Raw genomic sequence first — 13474 nt, 5'->3', positions numbered from 1 at the left:
GATACCTTGCCGTGAGCCAGTTCAGGCCGCCGTCAAAGCGCCACCATCATTCTCTCCAAGACTGAATCCTTCTGAACGCGTGCCTCTAGTGACTTCTACCGCACTGTTCACCGGGTAAAAGTATAATCATGCCGTCTAGGGAGTACAAGGAAACAGGAAGGAGAGGGCGGTCGGAAGAGACGCTGCCCTTCGCGGGACCTCATCACGGATCATTGACTATTGGCAATTTCACAGTCCCGAAATTAACAATCTGCAATTGGGAGTACAGCCTTTTTGGACTATCGAGCTACAGCGCTCATTACCTGGAGATCGAGTGGAGCAGCGAAGCATTCAACCCCCGGTACGAACCGGAACTACCATAAATCCAATCTGTCCATCTGTTGAAAAGCAGTTAATGTTCTCCAATCCATCGGTCCTCCTGCGCACGAATAAAGTCTTTCCTCGCGCGATCAAAGAGGCACAGCTTCGCCCCATCTCATCTGCACAGATTCAACCCTCGTATTCCGATCAAAGGATTGCCTCGCCGCAGGCTTCAACGGCGCCAACGCCCAAACACATCATCTTTCCTCCTCACGCAGCATCGCGGCACAGACAATGAAGCGTAATAGCAATCTGCACGTCAGTCTTGTGCCTCATCACTTCATCGGTTCGCGGGCGAATGAGACGCGTCACTGATGGGGCACACGCAACGTGCTGTGCCGCAACGACCACTCACCATCTGGAATTCTGCAAAACCAGCTTAGGCTTGGCCATGGGCCGCTTTTTCCACAGACCGGAAGCTTTCCAGGAAGGCTCCGTTATTAGTGATGCTGGAATTAGTGTGGAACGTGACCAGTTGCGAGAGAGAAGTGCTGCATTGCTCCAAGGATCTTGGGATAGCAGACCTGTGTGACGGCGTGTGAAGGACTTTCTGTCTGTAGCCGCGGGGCCCACAAATTGCTGGTGTTGAGCGGTGGGGTATACTTTGTCTTGGTGTGCTAGAGGTCAGACTGGGAGGAGGTGGAGGCGATATCAGCAGGTTTTGGTATCACCAGTTCCAATCAGACGGCACATAGAGACAAAGCGTTCTCTCTGAGACTTCTTTCGAGTCATCAAAGAAATACTTGCATGTTCAGTGTGATTTGCGTCTCCGTCACCTCTCACCGGCGGTGATAACCGCACGGGTGGGATAGTTGCCGTCAACCAGCATCATCGTGACCACATGGATAGCAAGGCAAAAGTGCAAAAGACTATCTCAGACCTCTCTGGGCGTTCAAATTACTGGCTCATTTGCGTTGTTCCGGGTAGCGCTGCCCCCGCCCAGTTTATAGACCCCAGGGGACATGTCTCAGAACGTGGCAGCTATCATTTCGCACCGCATCTTTAAGACCATTTCAGCATACATGTTCATCGCCGCGTGATTGCAGGCCCAAAACTGCACATGCTAGCTGTTGAGATCTTGCGGATGCTCCCACTTTCCGATGTAGGCCTAAGGCAGTGCTTCAGGCGGCTGCCCGCATGAGATTTGAGGGGCGTGACCAGCCTCATTGCTGATCTTCCTGGGCACCCTGAAGCACCCAAAGCTCACCGCTTTGTGTGGGGTACGTGGCTTTGTCCTTTCTTCTGTTTGGTTTTCTTTCTTTGTCCGCTCTTTGGCTGGCGAGGCACCATGAGTTTTTGCTTTTTATAATGATGCGCCGCGTGGGGCGGGGAAGGGCGCTGTCGTCAACCGCAATTCCGGTTCAAATGCAAGTTCGCTGTTGCTGTCTCTGGAGATGCGAGGCGAGACGGAGGGGAAGCCAGGCGTGGGCTGCGCCGTTTGCACACGCGCGGCTATTCCGCTGAGCCGTCTTTGTTTCGAGCGGAGGGATATGGCGGGCCAAAGGAGGTGCGGATTCAGGCGGAAGAATTATCGGTGTGGCTGCCGTGTGCCAAAGTTATATGGGAGTGCGGCAAAGTGCATGGTTGTGGGTGTGCGGGCACTGCTCTGGTAAAACGTTGGACGAGGCGATGCGGGCGGAATTCCGCTTGTGATGAAGCAAAGAGAAAATGGGAATTTTGATGGGAATTTTTGATTTTATCTTGAAAATGAGTAGGCCGAGATGGATGGCCATATGCTAAGCGCTTCAAAGATTTCAACCGCCCAGGAAGGTCTAGGAATGATGATGTTGGCGCCGGAACTATGCTTAATATATACAATGCATCGTAAAAACAAGACAGAAGGTCGGTAAAGGGTATAATATGAAGTATACCACAGATTTCCAAACGTGGTGGAGCGACGGTCATCAGCCGAAGCTCAGTAGAGGGAGAGGTCTGGGATATAACCAGGCGCCTCCACAGGGCTCATCGTGTACGGAGCGTACGAAGTTGGAGGGTTAACGTCATAGGAAGCATATGTCGTTGGTCCAGGGTCGATTTCCTGCCACTTGCGCGAGCACTGCTTGGTGGTCCACTTCTCTGTACAACCGAAGTCGAGCATCTGGTATTGTCAGCACGAGTCAGGCAACTTCGAGCGATTCAATTACCTTCTGGCTAATGATCTCGAACTTATTCTGCACCCAGTAATCATGTGCCATGCGAAGCGCTCTGATGTCCGTCTCTGTCCAGACTCGCATCCGCTCCCTTAGCCTCTTGAGCCTCATCTGCAGTGCGGGAATCTGGTAGGTCTTTCCCAGGTCCGATTGAAAGCGGGCGGCGATGTCTTTCCAGGGCATACTCTCTTCATCCTTCAGCTTAATCAACAAGCGGTCTTCTTCCCCAAGTTCCATGGACGTATTAGAATCCGATCGTTTCCGCCTCTTTGATTGCTCGGATAGTTCGTCGTCATCTCGATGTCGCTTTGGCGGCACACTCCTCTGCGGCCCGTGCGGGTGTGGAGCTATCAGAGGATACTTGAGACGAGGCTGCGGTGCGGCAATGTCACTCGAACCCATGTAGCTTGGGTTGTAGTAAGCGTCATGCATAGGTGCTGTGGAGATGCCGAGCGGGTTATCGGCGGGGTTCAATGTCCAGGTTAGGTCCAAATGAGGAGCGTTGCTTGTTTGCATGGGAGTGAATGAGCTGGGACTGCTACGGGGTCGGGCTGGCGGATTGGTTTCGAGGCGCAAGTGCGGCGAATGTTCCGCCACCGTCCTCAGACGAAGGGGATAGAGTCTTCCCGATGCACGGTCGCACTGAGAGTTTCCGGACCTCGCAAGCTTGGAGTGACTAGGCGTTGGCGAGAATGCTTCAGCTAGGGGAAGGTCACTCGTCGATGGTACCGAGGCCTCCGAGGTCTTCGGGAAGTGAGGTGACGAATATGGCAGAGGCGTTGTGTGAGGGGCCATATAGGGAGCGTTATAGTTGAAGTTGGGCTGTTGCAGGTTGTTCATGTTCTGGATTGCTCCGTCAGCAAACTGCAAGATGGGCTAGGGCAGTCGGCATACCTGACTATGGTCCTGGGCGGGAATAGAGGGAGTATACCAACTTGATGAGGCCATGGCCAGCCCATTGGCCATTCCGTGGGTTGGCGTGCTTTGAGGTGACGGAGGTTGATTAATGAAGGATGGAGGTCCACTGGTACTGTTCTGCATTGCGAACGGAGAGTTTGAAACGGAGGTCAGTTCATGGCCCGGGACGGTCTCGTCTTCGTGGTGTGATGGATAGGAATTGAGAGATGCCGGGGACATCGAGGGTACTGTTGGAGATGGAGTATGAGGGAAATTGAACGAGAAGTCCTGGGGCGACCACGATGATAATGTGGTCAGGTGGTGAAGATGGGGTGGGGGCACAGCACCCTCGAGCACAGCAGGCATGAGGGCAAAGGTAGGCGCGGTAGATGTGCAGTGCTGGAGGGGACGCAGTGTCGGGCCGGGTCAGGTTAAGAGGGAGCACAGCTCTATAGAGGTTCGAATAGAGGACTGCAGTGCCGCACTGAGGGAGCGGCACAGGAATATTTAATAGGATATGGCGATTCTGCAACCCGCTACCTACACAGCAGTGCAGACAATGGACTGACAGGGACGTCTATCGTAGCCCCCGGTTTGTGGATTTGGAAGGATTGCTGGCGCGCTGGGGCCATGGACCTTAGCGCCCAAGGGCCTCAACGATGCAGCCGTGCTGCTCCCCAGATGTACCGCCCAAGCTTACCTACCGTTGCTGTCCCTCCAGGGGCTTGGGAATGCAGCTCTCTTTGGTGAGCCGCGTTTTGGCTGGCCCAACAGCAGGCTGCAGGCAAGCCAGGAACCGTCTGCTGGGCCCGCGGCCCCAACACTGCAGAAATGAAGTTCACCTCGTGGGAATGAGCAGCCCTGTTCTACGTACTTGAAGAACGACCACCGAGAGCCATCTCTGGATGTTCGCGGTGGTTTCTTTTCCAAGCCGGACGGCTCAACGACTTCGAGCCGCGGTGGATCGCGGGTGCGGCACGTCGGCCATCAGGGCGAAGAGCACCGGCCGCCCCCGCCGCTCACTCGCGCAAACAAGGCGAAGTCCCTCGGCCTGAGAGCCCGCACCGCTCTTTTCACAGCACGGTGGATCTGTGACGGGCTTGCTGTCTGTGCTGGTGCTCAAGGCTCGAAACGGCCACCTGGTGATCTGATGCGATTTAGCAGGCGGGGATGGCGTTCCTACGCACACGCCAGGTTCTGCACTTGTCTTACTCGACCATCGATGACAAACACGCCGTGCCGACAGTTCCAGCCACAGGTCCCATTATGACACAGGTATTTCGCATGAGAGTGTCCCGAGCGGACGGCGTGGAGCAGCCACCAAGGGATGGCGGGCGCCTAAATGCCACTAAATAGCCTCGAATTGGCACCAGTTGTAAAACATCCAGTTAGTCTAAGCGCCTAAAACATCCAGATGTAGCAATTGACGCCAGCAGAAAGGCAGTTAACTTTTTTCAAGATATGGTAGAAGCAGAGGTGGGGCGCGGTGTTGCCCTGTCTCTATCGCGGACGTCTCGACGGAGTATGGAGTACAGTGTTTCACCCCAAACAGCCAGTGTCCCGGTGATGTTCTACTGGACTATCATCGCAGCCACGACATCTGACGGTCACAGCTTTTTCTCTGATGGGCTGCGCTGAATGCTACTGTGCTGCTGCAATGGCGGCTAAGATGCAGTCCTGGTCTCCCGATTTCTCATGGCTCGGCCAGGCACATCTGCCAGGATGACAAGCACTGTCCTACTGCTGATCCCTGGGAGATCCGACGATAAACGGACGTGCTCGAAACAGTGACCAGGTATTCTTCACTGGCGCAAGGCGTTTTCATGCGGCTGCTTGTTTCCCGTCTGCACCGCCTCCCCACACTCGCCCGTCACAGCATTATTGGAGAGCATATCCTACGAGAGCGCATCTATTCACCCCTTACACTGTTATTACTTCCGGACTCCGACGATACATCGTCGTTCTTGGACGCTAAGCATACTTGCGTCAAGCGACTCAGTGGCCATTAACATTCTGCTCAATATCTGGTCAGAATCGCACGCGAGAGATTTCTCATAGTGACTAGGAAAGTGATGGCGGCTCTCCTCCTTGAGGTTCTGCATCTTCTCTTCCTTCATCGAAAGCCCTCTTCAGTTTTCCTCCTGGCTGTCACCTATTGAGCTGCAATGCACCCGAATATATCCAGATTCCTGTGATCGATGCGTTTACATCGCGGTTTCAGCATGGGTATAAGCCTGGTCCTAGCACACCATGTGGGAAAATGTCAGCTTCCAGAAGGTCAACACTGGAGTCTTGACGGCCTTGCGGTAATCATCCGAGATAGCACGACCAAGAAATCCTTGAGCCGTCGCATTGTAGTCTTGTAGACTGTGAATCTCTAGGCATCGCCCTACAGCTACAGACTTCCGAGATATCCTTGCGAGAACCCAATCTATTGAAGGCTCCTGCTGTCCACTGTATCTTAAAACTCACTTCTTCGACTATGGAGCACCGGTCTCAGAGAGAAAAGCAGTGCAACGACTGCGACCGCGTGTGCACTTACGGTAGCGCTTGGTTCACACATCATTCATCTCAAGAAGTCTCGTCATCGTGCGATCGTTGTGACTTTGGTGAGCGGATGCCATCGCTGCACCGAACTGCTGGGATCGATCTCGTGTCAGACTCGCAGTCGGGTCGCGATTCGGCTGCCGCTAGACACTGAGGTGTAACAGATAGTCCGGCATAAGCGCTCTCTGATGATCTCAGCAGTAACCAGGTCTATGAGGCTCTTAGAGAGAGGCCCACCAAAAGTGGACCCATCGAGCCCGATCCTCATATATCGCAGTCCGCTAGATTTCTGCAAGGGTGTTACCCGGCGGCATACAACCAGAGGGATTACTTCGTCTTTGAAGGACTATCATATGTAAGAAGAGACCGTACGTGTACCCTTCGCCGTTGCAAGGTGGGGGAAGGCACTTCAGTAAGGTGTGCGATGTAACACCGGCCCCGACCGATAGCTAGGGTTCTTCTTGAGCACAGCCCTCGTAGTCTCTCAAGGCCGCAATAACTTAAAGAGCACTCGCTGCTACCTCGTGGGCATCTCTGATGCTTGTAAATGCCAAAGCCCACGAGTTACCGGGTATATAACGTTGTTCCGTGTCCAGTGAATAATGATAATGGGGGGTGGAAGAGAGGAGGAGTTGAACAATCTTTTGGATCTTTTGGTCCGAGACATACTTGTGATTGATGAGTTAACACAGTGAACTGACTGACACACGTGGAGTTAACTCAAATACTTGCCCCTTTTGGAACTAGGGTGCCAAGCATGGCATGGGGGTCTGACGTGAACGTGTAACGTGTAACATCAACACCACCTCTTCATTATTGACAGCAACTCGGCGACTCGACTACCACAGCTGCTTGCGATCTTCTCGATGGTGTGTCCGTAGGATTGCCTTGGTTCAAACCTACCGTCTGCAGTTACGGGACTCGGAGTCTAGCAGGCGCCTTACTGGTAGAGCTATATGTAGCTCCTGGAGTCCAAGATGAAGTTGAAGTGGAACATCTTCCATATCCTCGGCGATGTGTCGCACACATTATCAAAGTTGATTTTGATATGGGCAATTCATTCCAACAGCAGCGCTGAAGGTACGGTCGACAAAGTCCTGGCCTACTGTAGGATGCGGCTGACAATACTGCCTTTCGCAGGAGTTTCGCTCATCACTCAAGTTCTTTACGCCGCAGTGTTCTGTGCACGGTACTTGGATATCTTCACCTCATCCGCGACAGCAGATTGGATGCACACATGGAACTTCACTTTGAAGGTATGCTTCCTTTGGGAGTGCATTGGCCTGGCCTGACCCATATCAGATCTTCTACATCGGTTCCTCGTTCTATATCATCTTCCTCATGACTAGTGTCTACGCTCGGACGCGCGAGCGGGAAAAGGCTTGGAAGTTTGGCTTATACTGCTTGTTGGGCAGTCTGATAGTCACCCCGTTCTGGTATCTCATCTTCCGCAAATGGGTCATCGGGCGGAATGCGTTCATAGGGGTAACAGCCCTCCTTTCCTACTAGTACCAGAACGTCCAGTCCTAATTTGTGCTCTAATTAGGTGTCTTGGGTGTTTTCTGAGATCCTCGAATCTGTTTGCGTCATTCCGCAGCTGCTCCTCCTCCGCCAAACCACAGTCCCTACTGTACTCGACTCTTTCTACCTCGTCGCTCTCGGCACGTACCGTTTTCTCTACATATTGAATTGGATAGTTCGCGGGGTAGTGGAAACCGGCTATGTGGATCCCACCTCATGGGTGTGGGGGACTATACAAACGGCATTTATCATCGACTTCGCCTGGGTATACTGGACGCGGCAGAGGGTGAAGCTAAGAAAAGGTGGGGTTGTAGATTCTGAGGACCTAAGGCAAGGGTGGCTCGTTGGACGTTTTGTCGGAAGAAAGAGCTTAGATTTTGATTACGACGAAGAGACGGCAAGAGACCAGGAAGGGCAACCGAAAAACCGGTGGGGCCGACGCGGAATTTCCGTCTCTGCCGATGAAGGAGTCCTCGACCGAGAGGGCTCACCACATCCGAAACGTGCCGATAACGCGGGCTCCAATCCGGAAACGCAGCCCTTGACGGACCCTGCCGCATTTGAGAACGAGAGCGACGACGAGGGTGCGCCTCCGCACACAGCTCAGAGCTCAGGAGTAACATGTGGCGACGAATGGAATGATGACGTCGATGATGATGCGCAAGAGCACCCTGGAGTGTCGAAATGATGAGTTTGGGTCATGGATTTATGCGGTTGGTTCTGATGACTGACGTCAACCTATATAACTTGAGTACGACCATGAAGGTGTCCTCGAACATATCGGGATTTGCGCTCGTCATAGTTATACTGTGGTCGGAGGCATATATTTTGTAAATGCCAGGGTGTGGAGCAAGGGGGAGAGACAGGCTGGGCACGGGCCATAGAAACTGCGCGCACAACCTCGAAGTAACTCTATTTAGGCTCCTATACAGATTTATAAGGGACTCCCTAGTAAACTAAGAATTTAGTACTTCTAGCCTGTGCCTAAAATTCTGCTTATATAATATTAGAATTATATTCTCCTATCTCTAGCGCAGTGCCGCCTACAGAGGTTCTATTAACTCTACAACCTTAGCAGAAGACTTCCAGCTCCTATCTTACTTGCAACAAGCACCTACAAACCTGTACTCTCGCTGCCTATAGTATACCCTTAGATAAGATTGCTAGTAAACTTAAAACAATATACTAACAAGTTTACTATACTGTAAATGCTGCTAGAGTTACTCTAAAAAAGCGCAAGAGCTAACCTTATATGCTTACTAAAGCATAGCTTAATAAAATTAAAAAGTATGTTACTAGCTTATAGGAGAGCAGACTAGCTTCCTAGCTTAAACTCTCTATAATTTTTAGCTATTTAAACATCTCTGCAAGCACTATAAAACTGTTAGATTTGATAGTATCTGAAGATGTCATGGTGACAGAAAGATTGAATGAAGATGGGTTGACTGATTGTATTCAGGTATGTGCTTGTATGGGTGAGGCTGGGGCCTGACACCGGTTTTGATGTTCCTTCTCTGGGCACCAAGGCTGTGCAGGGCACTAGCCACTGCAGAATCACTAGCCACATATCCTCAGACAGTACCGGTACAGACAGTTTCTCCCAGTCCTCCTCTCCAGTCCCAGATGGGATATCTATAAACTGGCTTACTATCTGATAAAAATATACTATAAAATATAGAGGTTACAGCTGCTAGATTACACGATAGAAACCTCTTATCTTAGAGACTAACAGGTACAAATAACTCTAATTTGCCCTTAAGTACTGTTACTAGACTTAGCAGCAGTAGGAGAAGATACTATAGAGTAACAAAAGCTAGATTTAATTAGGCTGCTATTAGAAACAATAGGTTACTAGGAAGATAGGAGAGGAGCTAGATCCTACCTGCATCATTATAAAATACTATAGAAAGCGCAGCTAGATGTTCTAGGGCAGCTTCTATACTAAGAAAGGGCTAGCAAAATTCTAGGAGAAGGACTAGAGTACTATAACTAGGAAAAGCTACTGTAAGTTATTACTCCTAATAATTAAGGCACAGTTTCTCCTAACAAATTACTAGGTTAGTATATTCTAGACAATGTTAAGTAGTACCTTATTTTTAATTACCTAGAGCTATATTTTATATAAGATAATACATCTGCCTATAAAGATTACTGTATATAATTTAAATCCTAGAACTTTAGCATACACATAGTAATTTAGCCTCCTTTTTTACCTAATCTAAACCTAATTAAGACTGTTTACTGCTAGATAAAAGACTAGATTAAGGCCTGTACAGGCCTAAACACTAACCTTAGTTACCCTTAGCTGCGTGCACTTGTACAGCAGGCTTAGGAGACTGTTCTAGAGAGCCTACTAGATAAGCTAATTAACAGTATGCCTCTACAGATAGAGGCAGTTATTGTGGCTAATAGTAGTTATACAACATTCTAAAATACTACTCTAAGCAATCTATTACTAATTTCCTATTTAGGCAATCCTCTATCTACGCTATTAGCTTTAGAAGCCTTAGAAACCTTAGAAACTATTAGAAATAGCCTAGATGCTAAGAAATGCCTCCTGTTAGACTCTAGTTTTATTTCTATACATTTCAGCTTACAAAACTACTAGCCAAGGACGTCAGTGCACCGTGGAACTACATGGAACCTTACCCCCTGGCATTTACAAAATATATGCCTCCAACCACAGTACACGACCACGTATGGAACCCGTCAAATTGTTGGAGATATTTACCTCAGGCCATGCCTCTATCTTAGCAGAAGCGGTCTTCTTCTGCGCTCGCTATGTGGCCCCTTCCGTCATCGACGCCATTGCGTCCATGTCACTGCTCAAGTCTGCTCGCTTTCGACTTCATCCATTCCGCGAATTTACCACTAGCCTTCAAGTTCAAGTTCCTTCAGCGTTCGCTCAGCTTTGTGCTAAACTTATCAAACTTGCCTCGACGCCTCGGTCGACGGCGGAAGCTAATTCCGTCTCGCCAAAGCGCTCCCTAAATTCAAAAGGACGGGAGACGTCACGCTAATGACGGAATCTAGCGTGAGATTATTGAGAAGGGTTCCGAAAAGGGCTTAATGGCGCGTTTGTGCCATTGTGAAAAGTGACAATGTATGAATTGATGGCTTGCAGGCACCTGGTTAAGAGAAGTGGAAGTTGTTTTCTCCAGGTAGGAATAAGTAGCAAGAGCATCGAATTTTCCTTTCCTTCACACCATCTGATGCGGCCACACTGACACTCTGCCCACCTACACGGTCAATACGCCCCTAATCCACAGCGCAAACACCCAGCTTAGTATACACATGACGCTCCCTCTCTCCCAAAACCTTCTAAGCCTGAGTTCTCCCCTCGCGCTCTGGCCTCTCCACCTCGCGAGAAACGCGGAGGGGAATTCCGCCTAGCCATGCTCTGACCCTACGACGTTCCGATCATCGTTTTTTGTCCCATCAGCCTCGCGCTGGGACACTGCAACGGTCTGAGACGGTTCCCTCAGTCGGAATCCAGAGGGGCATCAGTGCTTTTTGCGGGTCCAAGAACCCGCAACCAGCGCATCCATGCGGCCCGTTTTCCAAGCCTTTCCATCCTTTTCGGCCCCCAAGTTATCATGTACACAATTCCCGATTCCGTTTAGGGGGAGTGAGACAGGGCGTTAGCGGTCTTCTGCTGCATGTAGCAAAAGAGAGATAATTTGGGGACGTTTCGTTGTTTTTGCTCGCTTTTTCCCTTTTGGGAATTTTGTCGATGTGAGGGCCCCGGGAGAGAGCATGCAGCGGTCCCACAGTCCGCAGCCAGGGAGTGAATGTGGGTACCCCCAACCTCGCGCGCAAGAGCCACGTGCAGGGCTGTCGTGTAACGTCAGCTGTGTTTAGCGTGCTTCTAGAAGGTGCATGGAAGGCCAGGCGATACGAGCGGTGGGGACGATATGAGATAAGCCGTGGTGATGGGGGTGGCGGTGGGAAGTGGGAGATGATGAGAGGTGTGAGGTGGGTTTCCGCGATGGGTGTTGGGCAAGTGTGATAGAAGGATGGTCGGTGGGCAGCGGACTTCGGTTGTGCGAGGTGCACGGTACGTTTTTCAGACTCGGATTTGGTCGTGAGGTGACACAGGCTGGGCGTTCACTGGAAAGGTTGCTACCCTAGGGTGAGTGCACATGTAGGAGGGACAGCCCGTCCCGCGAATGTTCCTCAAAGAAGGTCATTGATTTGCATTCCCGTTATTTTCATCTCTTTATCGCTCAAGTTTGATTCTTCTTCTTACTGTTTTGAATCCCCCTCGATGTTTATCTTGACAACCCCATTCACAAACACTGGGACCTATATGGCCCATCTCCACTGTGCGTCTCTCTTTCCCACCTCCTCTGATACCAACCCCAATTGTTCATTCCCAGCCTCATATCTCCTTTTCTGAATAGTAAAGTTCTTACATTCCCTCAGTCAACCCGCCTCAGTGTAACAACATCCACCACCATCTCCGCTCCCAAAAGACACGCTGCCTTCATCGCAGAAGACCAGGATATCCCCATCACTCAACCAATAAATGCCTCCAATTCACTCACGTCCGGGCCCAGCCATGCAGGTAAGCAGACCTGCACATACTGCACGTATCTCCCGCTCGCATCCTGGTTTTTCGCGTGGGAAGTGACGACGTCTTGAACGGTGAGCATGGCGATGTGGTTGATGAACCTCAGGACTGTATGAGCTGCTAAAGGCTTTCTTTGTACGCCGTTTTGAGTCTCACAGCATACATCATAAATGGAGGGCAGATGCAACGGACGTCATGCTTATGAGAGGAGCCTCTGCTGCGAGCGCATCGGCGCAGGTACTGCATGAAATGCACGTCGTGGGTTGTCCGTGGGTAATTTCGAAAGTTCCCTCTTGACAGAATAGGGCATCACGCAGCAAGGCAATATGTATCTATCCATCTGTGGAACGCTCACCGGGGAACATAGCGGCGGATGCCGGAACGCCGTTGTGTGCAACGTTGCACGACAGCATCGTATTTCTTAAACATTTGATCTATTAGCCAATCTTTCGAAATGCCGCCCTCGTGCATGTAGGCTATAGAGGGTCTGGGACTAACTTCCCAAATCTGCCCCGTGGTGGATTTGTTTTTCACGAACTCATTTCAGCATGTGCGAGCACAGTTCTTCCCAGCAGTATCCTTTAACAATCTTCTGCTCACCTGAATGGAGCTCCAACACTTATATTTACCTCTTTCTCCATCCCTTTCCGCCAGCGCACCCATTTCCACTTTGTTCCAGTTCGATGCTCCAATTTTCCAGATACTTACTTCCCGAATCCCGAAACCCCGCATACATTCGCCCACTCCCTCGGACGCCATGCACATATCACCATCCATTGACCCAAAGCGGCGAGGCTCGCGCCGGCATTTCCGATTGGAGCGATGAAGAGTATTAAACCGTGCTGCGGGTGCTCGCGTGGCACCCTTGCATACATATACATGATGCAGTAGGAGGACGCCGACTACGAGTGCGTGGCCTCAGGTTTGAGGCCATTATGAACTGTTCGAAGTGACGGAGGGAAGAGGGAAGAAGAGGACCCCTGAGCTAGGAGGTCGAAGTTGTGCTAAACAACAATTCAAGATACCTAGTTAATTCTGCTAGTAGTCATATGCTTGTCTCAAAGATTAAGCCATGCATGTCTAAGTATAAGCAATTATACCGTGAAACTGCGAATAGCTTATTAAATTAATCGTTTATTTAAGAGTACCTTACTACTGATAGGTAACGATTCACATCATTCATTCAAGCTTGTGTAAATTCCCTGCTGTCTGGGAGCTAGAATTACTAGGGGCCAAGCTAACGGCTTCTGACCTGTCGATATCTAAAAGGTTTCTGATCCAAGGGAATTGTTCGACCTTGGTAGTAAATCTAGTATTAGTGACCAACACAAATAGTTATCGCGAAGCCACATCCAACTCCAGCATACATGCAGCCTGATATCTGCTAGATCAAATTGACAAACTTACCATGCGCAGCTTTCTTGCT

The 13474-nt window shown here is 50.4% G+C and overlaps 2 protein-coding genes across 2 annotated transcripts; one reads left to right on the top strand and one right to left on the bottom strand.

Moving 5' to 3' along the window:
• Window positions 1-2275: 2275 nt before the first annotated feature.
• EI97DRAFT_381683 (uncharacterized protein) lies at window positions 2276-2912 on the bottom strand (the record flags this gene model as incomplete). Its single annotated transcript, XM_033795812.1, has 2 exons — window positions 2276-2458; window positions 2505-2912. 2 exons carry the CDS (start codon window positions 2910-2912, stop codon window positions 2276-2278), a joined length of 591 nt encoding a protein of 196 aa, XP_033651943.1.
• A 3850-nt stretch (window positions 2913-6762) lies between these two features.
• On the top strand, window positions 6763-8451 carry EI97DRAFT_435237 (uncharacterized protein). The gene is made up of 4 exons (XM_033798813.1): window positions 6763-7034; window positions 7095-7210; window positions 7257-7439; window positions 7501-8451. Exons 1-4 carry the CDS (start codon window positions 6932-6934, stop codon window positions 8161-8163), a joined length of 1065 nt encoding a protein of 354 aa, XP_033651942.1. The 5' UTR covers window positions 6763-6931; the 3' UTR covers window positions 8164-8451.
• Window positions 8452-13474: the final 5023 nt, after the last annotated feature.

The sequence above is a fragment of the Westerdykella ornata genome, assembly GCF_010094085.1.
Source record: "Westerdykella ornata strain CBS 379.55 unplaced genomic scaffold EI97scaffold_20, whole genome shotgun sequence".
Taxonomy (NCBI): domain Eukaryota; kingdom Fungi; phylum Ascomycota; class Dothideomycetes; order Pleosporales; family Sporormiaceae; genus Westerdykella; species Westerdykella ornata.
The sequence above is the reverse complement of the archived record's forward strand: the minus strand, read 5'-3'. Positions and strand labels throughout refer to the sequence as shown.

Bases quoted from the DNA above. Each gene is read 5' to 3' on its own strand.
- EI97DRAFT_435237 (XM_033798813.1), top strand. From the start codon at position 6,932: ATGAAGTTGAAGTGGAACATCTTCCATATCCTCGGCGATGTGTCGCAC. The intron at 7,035-7,094 runs GTACGGTCGACA...TGCCTTTCGCAG, and splicing joins TTCCAACAGCAGCGCTGAAG to GAGTTTCGCTCATCACTCAA. The intron at 7,211-7,256 runs GTATGCTTCCTT...GACCCATATCAG, and splicing joins CATGGAACTTCACTTTGAAG to ATCTTCTACATCGGTTCCTC.